This window comes from Austrofundulus limnaeus, unplaced genomic scaffold, assembly GCF_001266775.1.
Source record: "Austrofundulus limnaeus strain Quisiro unplaced genomic scaffold, Austrofundulus_limnaeus-1.0 Scaffold529, whole genome shotgun sequence".
In the NCBI taxonomy this organism is placed as follows: domain Eukaryota; kingdom Metazoa; phylum Chordata; class Actinopteri; order Cyprinodontiformes; family Rivulidae; genus Austrofundulus; species Austrofundulus limnaeus.
The window spans coordinates 107,899-116,428 of record NW_013952931.1 but is presented as its reverse complement, the minus strand read 5'-3'; the positions used below and the strand labels follow the sequence as shown (position 1 = coordinate 116,428).

Sequence of the window (8,530 nt, the reverse complement as noted above, 5' to 3'; positions counted from 1 at the left end):
TGGCTGGGGAGAGGGAGGTCTGGGCCTCCCTTCTGAAGCTGCTGCCCCCGCGACCCGACCCCGGATAGGCGGAAGAAAATGGATGGATGGATGGATGGAAGTTGCTAAACTTACTTTTAAAAACAAATCCTTCAGTCCGTGGTGAATTTCCAAATTGTGTCGACTTGTTAAAAACATTAAAACTCCACCGTCTTTGTTTATTTTGCTGCCTGTGCATTGAACCCTGGGATATCCTCGGCTAGTGAGGAAACACGGATGCATCCTCAGATTTCAAGACTTTGTTGGCTGCATGATGAGGAGCCTTGGAATTGGGACAGTACTCAGCTTGGGGAAATGACGTATGCGGCCAACAAATGCGCACTCATGAGGACCCAGCCCCTGAACTGAGACACAACCTGAGTGTGTTAGGGTTGGGTGATACACTAACACTTGATTAACCATTACCTGTTCAAAAATTGAAAACTGGTGATGTATCTGTGCAGGTTTATTTATTTATTTTTTTTCTTTTTGAGGAGGGGCAAAAAGGGCAGTGTTTATTTGTGTACAACAGTAGAAGTAGACTGTTTGTTGCCAAATAAACAAAGTCTCTGATTAGAAACTATTTTGGTTTTAAAACAAGGATTTGCTTAAAATTTTGGACAAGAAATCGACCAAACCAGACAGGCAGCTTTATCATGTTGAAGTGTGGGTAAGTTAAAACATAATGTGCTCATTGTGGCAGCACGTGACGTTACAACTCATGCAGGAAAAATGTCTTGAAACAGATTTTCCGAAACGAGCCTGCACTGAGCTCAGAGGAAAGGTGTCATCACATATTGACAGTTCAGTCATGGTGGTGGCTTCATTAGCCTTGAGGCAACTATAAAGTCAGTGTACTCTGGTTTTTATTTTGAATTGCACATTTTTGTCCTACTGCCCAACTCCTGAGTGTATTTGTGTTTCCACTTACCACAGCTGCTGTTTTTGCAGAAACTGAATGTGATCTTTGTAGAGAATGAAGTTAATTTCTGCCTTCACCTTCTCTCCTTCTTCAATAGGATCCACAATCACATAATCACCTGAAGAAATATAGCAAAGAAATTATAAGTTTTAACTCATTTAGATACATCTTTAAAGTTAGAAAAACATTTATACAATATTTCATAATCACATTAAATTGATACTTCTTGTCCTAATAAAAATATTGGTTCAAATATTAGGGCTGCACACCAGATTGCAATTTTATCATCAGCACCATATCGTCATATACAATATGACGATACGGCACAAACTGCAATAAATGGTTGTTGGCACAAATGTTTACTTTCATTTGTTTTGTCAACATCAGTCTGATAAACAAAATGGACCTGAGATACCACATCAAATCATAAACACTTTCAGGGTTTCCCCTACATGTAATTGATCATGGCACTCCGCCACGGCTAAACAAAAGCTGCCACACCTTCAGAATGAAACAGGGGTTGACACAACCATTGTTTAGTTTGTCCGAGACGACTTATTTTTGTTTCAGACAACCAGATCCCGCCTCCCGGTTGTCCAGTGGACAACCAAGAACAAAAAAAGACCTGGATTAAAGTTTTCCGCTGCGGGTTTTCATCATTGTAAAGATGAATGGGAGGAAAAATAAAACTTGTTAAACTGACGGTTCTCCCCCCCTCCCAAAATATATTTTTATATTTTTATATTTTTATTCAAGAAAAACACAAAGCATGTTTCAAAATACAGTAACTCAAATTAAAATTGTTTTCCCTTTTTACAGTCAAACCCCACCCACCCACATGTAATAAAAAAATGAAGAAATGAAGAAAGAAAAAAATAAAACAAAATAAATAAATAAATAAAAGGACAAAATACAACAAAGAATGGGGGCATTACTTATTTAAATACATGTCAATAAATAAATATATTCAATTATATATACTGTATGTGGTAGGGTTCTATAGGCTTCTGGAAGGAACTCTAAATTTTTAAAGTATTCAATCATAGGTTCCCACATCTCATGGAATTGTCTCATTGAGCCTCTGGTAAAATATTTAATTTTCTCTAATTTTAAGAAAAACATTAAATCAGTGAGTCAGACCGAGACTTTGGGTGGTTCAGAAGATTTCCAGTGCAAAACTATATTTCTACGTGCTGTCAAGGAAGCAAAGGCAAATGCGTTAATCTTATCAATGGATATCATGTGTTCCACAGTCAACACTCCAAATACGGCCATTCCTGCAGACGGTTTGATTTTGGTATTAAATGCATCATTCAGTGTTTTACAGACAGATGACCAGAATCCAATTAAATTCGGACAACTCCAGAACATATGGGTCATATTTGCTGGAGCCAAATGACACCGTTCACACCTGTCATCAATGTCATTATACATTTTTTAAAGCCTAGATTTGGTGTAATAAGTTCTATGAATGATTTTGAACTGTATTAAGATAAGTTGTGCACAGGAAGATGTTCCATTCACTCTTTCCAGAGCACATTCCCAGAAATGTTCAGTAATTATAAAACCAAGTTCTTCAGACCATGCAGTTCTAAGCATATCACTGACAGTTCTTTCATCCAATAAAGAGAACCAGGGTCAAAGTTTTACCCAATCAGAACAGAGCAGGGCGGGTCGTGCCGTCTGACTGACAGCGCTGCCTTTTTTTCTCTCTTTCTCTGTGGATGGGTGGTCAGCTTCCCTCAGCTCAGGTGAACATCTCCTGGGAAAGCCCTCAGCGTTTCCTGGACTATTTTCCACCGAGGATTACGTCGTATTTTATATTTCTAAAAGCACCTCGTTGACAAAACCGTGACCGATCACCTGACTGTTTTTAAAGTAATGGGCAGCGACTGCAGCAGCAGCATCTGTCCACCTGCAGCGCAGCTCTAACCAGCCCGGGACCACATGCCAACCCCTTCAGACGGTTACCTGTATAATGAGCATCAAATATCTGTAATTTGTGCAAAAAAATTCGTATTAATCACACGCGGGTGGGGTGGAGGTGCAAGCAGGCCGCACCCGCCCGGGATGGGGAGGTGAGGGGGGTCTTTTAAAGACGTGTCTACATTTGACTTTTATTTTTTCTAAAATCACAGACTTCTCTGAGTCAGCATCAGGTGCTTGTATCATAAATATCTTCTAAATTTAACCATGTGTTTCAATGCCTTTTAAATACAATCATTTTAGTGGAGAAACTCGTCAGTTTGGTTAAAAAAACAGTAAAAATAAATAATTTCTTTTCTGTGCAGAGAACTTCTCTGCTATAATTTATTTTAAATAAATAAAGCTCCTAAGCAAGCTGTTTAAAAACCTCTTTCCACAGAAAATCTTCAGTCCTAAGAACACTAAACTGTAACTTTTAATGTCATGTACACAGTATACTCTTATTTAAATGAAAATGTTTGAGCTGTAAGCAGAAAGCTGATGGATGTTGATTTTTGCTCACTACTTCAAAGAGGAGGATGAAGAGGAAGTTCTCCTCAAGCAGCTCCTGAAACTGTTAACCAGCTGACAGAGAACATTTGTATACAGTAAATTTTGTATACAGAACAATGTAGCCTGCTTATTGAATTACATTGAATAATTAATTTCTTTTTTAGGTAACAATATGTGGAAGAAAGTTGTGTGGAGTAAGGATGTCCCGATCAGATACTCTGTATCGGTGGCAGATATGGCCAGTTTTTGAAAATCAGGTAGAATCAGATTTAGTCATGTGATGGGGCCGATCCAGTTTTCAGCATCATCGTGCTTTACAACTGCCGTTAAGAAGTCAAGACGCACACAAACATGCAACCATGTCCACAGTGTGGGAACACTTTTCAGTGGAAAACAGTGATGCTGAAACTGCATCTTGTAAAATCTGCAAACTGGATGTTTCTGGTGGTGGGAACAGCAGAGCTCGCTTTAATACTACCAACCTTGTCATTTGGAAAGAAATAAAGAAATAAAGCTATCAGATCGGTTTCAGATCTGTATCGGAAAGACTAATCATTAGAAAAATCAGATTGTATCGGAAGCCAAAAAATCTGGATCGGGACCTCCCTAGTTCAATGGTGATGACAACAACCCTCTTTGTCCACAAACCCTGCTTTAAAAAGTCTGAACGATCTCTTTAAGAGCAAAACAATTAACTGTGCACTCAGAAAACAGGATAATATTATAGATTTGAAGCGGCACAGTTTTTAGAGACATTGCATCACAGTGACAGGGTTGCAGGTTTGCCTCCCAGCTGGGGTCTTTCTGTGAGTAGTTTGCATGTTCTCCCTGTGCACCTGTGGGGTTTTCTCCAGGTAATTTGGTTTTCTCCCAAAAACCAAAACAGAGTTTCTACAGATTCAGTCAAGTTACATTTAAGACTTCAGACTTTTTAAATGCCACTTGAAATGACATTTAAGACCAACTTCACAATAAACACTAATTTTAACTCTAAATTGCCCCCAGATGTGTTTGTCCTGTTTGTCTTTATGCAACACTCTAATGGTTTAAAGCCCTGTCCAGATGTACTCCACTTCTCACACAAAGATGGACACCAGCTCCCTGCACCCAGGAAGACAAATGCGAGTAAAGAAAATCAATCAATGAAAAAATCTGATGGTGAGAAAACTATTTTAGTAGTAAAGTAGTAAATGTTTACTAGTCTGAATCAGAAGAACACAGGTATCAAACAAGAACAGTAGGTCACTGCAGACATCTTGCTTTTTAATCACAGGGGTATCTGAACTGATTCATGTCAACACTTCCATTCTGACAGAACAGACGGTTCATCTCTCAGTGTAAGTCAAGCCCACATGAATTTACTAACAACAACAAATTCATAAGAACTTGTGCCACTGCATTAATAAACTTCACAGGTCAAATCAATCAACTCAAAACAAACAGATGACCATCAACATCAGACATCTTTAAATATTGAAGTATTTAATCTCAATATTAATAATAATGCATTACTCCTCTATATATGACTATATAGGGAGATGTTATATAATTTTGTGCATCATTCATTCACACACTGATGATGGTAAGCTACATAGTAGCCACAGTCACCCTAAATAAAACCTCCCTCCATCAGTTACCTCTTTTAATCCAGATATTCTTCCTGAACTTAGTGGGCATGCTCACTAGGAAGGTATCATTCTGAGCAGACACGGCTTCATGGAGGTTGTTCCCACGGCTCCCTATGATCTGTCAAAATTCACACAGATTAGGGAAACACAGTATGTGTACTTTAACAAATTTAATCAGTAAATACAGTGGTGTGAAAAAGTGTTTGCTCTCTTCCCCATTTCTTACTCTTTTGCACGTTCAGATCACCAAACAAATTTAAATATGAGACAAACATAACACAAGTAAACACAAAACACAGTTCATAAATGAAGGTGTTTATCAACTGCCAATGACTTTGCTATAAACCAACCAAATTTTATAAACAACTGATTAGCTCTTTAATTTAAATGGCATTTCATTAAAAAGATATACAAACAAAAATGTCATCAGGGTGTCAAAACATCACAATCCCAACAGAAGATGAAAATTTTCATCCTTTATCTGAGTTTACCACACAGATCCTAAATATTCAAGATAGAGCCACTTATTCAGAAAAAAGCCAGTTAACAACAGGCCAGTGGTTCCCAAACTCAGGGGGCATCGCACATTTTCCAACATTAACTAAGTCTTTATTTTACCATGTAAGCCATAATTTACAATAATGACCTGGTCAGTATTATAGTCATTATGGTCTTGAGAACAAGGCTTTTTTGGGAGGTGGTTGTGCACTACAGATCCCTGTGGAGCAGCCTAAGCCTGGGTGTTTTTCCCCATTACTTTTATACTTTTAAGTAGTTTTACAAGTAGTAATTTTATACTTTTACTTGAGTAAAAAGCTTCAGTCGATACTTCTACTTTTATAAAAGTACAGCGGGTAAAATAAGTATTGAACACGTCACCATTTTTCTCAGTAAATATATTACTAGAGGTGCTAATAACATGAAATTTTCACCAGGTGTTGGTAACAACACAAGTGATCCATACATACAAAGAAATCAAACCATAAATGTCCAGAAATGAAGTTATTTGTAATAATGTGGAATGGCACAGGGAAAAAGTATTGAACACACTTACTGAAATTTATCTAATACTTTGTACAAAAGCCTTTGTTGTCAATGACAGCTTCAAGACGCCTCCTGTATGGAGAAACTAGTGGCATGCATTGCTCAGGTGTGATTTTGGCCCATTCTTCCACACAAACAGTCTTCAAATCTTGAAGGTTTCGTGGACCTCTTCTATGAACTCTGATCTTTAGTTCTTTCCATAGATTTTCTGTTGGATTCAGGTCAGGTGATTGGCTGGGCCATTCCAGCAGCTTTAGTTTCTTTCTCTGAAACCAACTGAGAGTTTCCTTGGCTTTGTGTTTGGGCTCATTGTCTTGCTGAAATGTCCAGCCACGTTTCATCTTCATCATCCTGGTAGATGGAAGCAGATTTTTATCAAGAATGTCTCTGTACATTTTTCCATTCATCCTTCCTTCAATTATTTGAAGTTTGCCAGTACCATATGCTGAAAAACAGCCCCACACCATGATGTTCCCACCTCCAAACTTCACTGTTGTATGGTGTTTTTGGGCTGATGTGCAGTGTCATTTGACCTCCAAACATGATGTGTATTCTGGCATCCAAACAGTTCAATGTTGGTCTCATCTGACCAGACTATATTCTCCCAGTATTACACAGGCTTGTTTAAATGTTGTGCAGCAAACTTTAAAGGAGCTTCAACATGCTGTTTCTTCAGCAGTGGAGTCTTGCGTGGTGAGCGTGCATACAGGCCATGGTGGTTCAGTGCATTACTTATTGTTTTCTTTGAAACAATCGTACCTGCTAATTCCAGGTCTTTCTGAAGCTCTCCACAAGTGGTCCTTGGCTCTTGGACAACTCTTCTGATMATTCTTTTCACTCCTCTGTCAGAAATCTTGTGAGGAGCACCTGGTCGTGGTCGGTTTATGGTGAAATAATGTTCTTTCCACTTCTGAATTATGGYCCCAACAGTGCTCACTGGAACCTTCAGAAGTTTAGACATTCTTCTGCAACCGATGCCATCATTATGCTTTGCAACAATAAGDTTGTGAAGGTCTTGAGAGAGCTCTTTACTTTTACCCATCATCAGATGGTTCTTGTGTGATACCTGGTCATCATTTGGGACTGAACCAGCTGATATTAACTTGCACTGACAAGGGGCAGGCTTGCTTTCAAATTACTGAGAGAGTTCAGCTGGTGTCTTGGCTTTCCATGCCTTTTTACACCTCCCTTTCTTCATGTGTTCAATACTTTTTCCCTGTGCCATTCCACATTATTACAAATAACTTCATTTCTGGACATTTATGGTTTGATTTCTTTGTATGTATGGATCACTTGGGTTGTTACTGACATCTGGTGAAAATTTCATGTCATTGGCACCTCTAGTAATATATTTACTGAGAAAAATGGTGACAAGTTCAATACTTATTTTACCCACTGTATTTTCAAACCTTAGTATCTATATTTTAACCTGAGTAATGAATGTGAATACTTTTGACACCTCTGACAAAAAGTCCCAGTTTTGTCTCGTCAGTCCACAGAGTATTCTCTCAAAAATCTTGAGCATCATCAAAATGTTTTCTGGCAAAACTAAGACGAGTCTTTTACTGAGTTACATTACTGAGTTGTTTTTGCTCAGTGATGGTTTTCATCTTGGAACTGGTCCATGCAATCCATTGTTGCCCAGTATCGTTCTGATGCTAGAGGCATGAACACTGACCTTAACTGAGGCAAAGTGAGGCTGCAGTTCTTTGGATGTTGTTGTGGGGTCTTTTGTGACCTGGGAAGGTTCCCTACTCTTCCATGTTTTCACCAGTGATGTTACACTCGACACCTCCTGCTCGACACTGTTTCGAGCAAATGAAGCAGAAGTGTCGCGATATGGAGCGCTGCTTCAGCACGCTGATGATCATGTGACTGCTCTAAATGAGGCCTCGTTACGTCACACCGGTGTTGAACTGTTTCAACTCAAGACTTTTCAAAAAGGACCTGATTCACGTGAAAGCTGTGTTTTTTAAGGGGAGGTGCCACGTGAAAGAGTCTTCAACACTGGAGAGGTAGCAGCAAAGAAGAGCAACAGATTGAAACCCATCTCAGCAGAAATAATCTTATTTTTAAATAAAAATGATCTTTGACCCCCCGCACGAGAATTTCCATTTTATTCCTTATTTTAAAATAACTTTTTAGTGATTTAGCAGCCGGTTTCTTGCTAAGGAGTATTTTTGTACCGATTCTGTTGAATAATTAACTTCTTTTTTAGGTAACAATATGTGGAAGAAAGTTGTGTGGAGTAAAGATGTCCCGATCAGATACTCTGTATCGGTGGCAGATATGGCCATTTTTTGAAAATCAGGTAGAATCAGATTTAGTCATGTGATCGGGCCGATCCAGTTTTCAGCATCATCGTGCTTTACAACTGCCGTTAAGAAGTCAAGACGCACACAAACATGCAACCATGTCCACAGTGTGGGAACACTTTTCA

At 38.7% G+C, this 8,530-nt stretch overlaps 1 protein-coding gene across 1 annotated transcript in view; it reads right to left on the bottom strand.

Annotated features, from left to right (window-relative positions):
• Positions 1–8,530, bottom strand: part of eif1ad (eukaryotic translation initiation factor 1A domain containing) — a 19,194-nt gene that overhangs the window by 5,988 nt on the left and 4,676 nt on the right. The window contains exons 3-4 of the mRNA XM_014026144.1: positions 5,056–5,164; positions 950–1,058 (exon numbers count right to left, since the gene is read on the bottom strand). Coding sequence (XP_013881598.1) covers positions 950–1,058; positions 5,056–5,164 — 218 coding nt within the window. The remainder of the gene's footprint in view (positions 1–949; positions 1,059–5,055; positions 5,165–8,530) is intronic.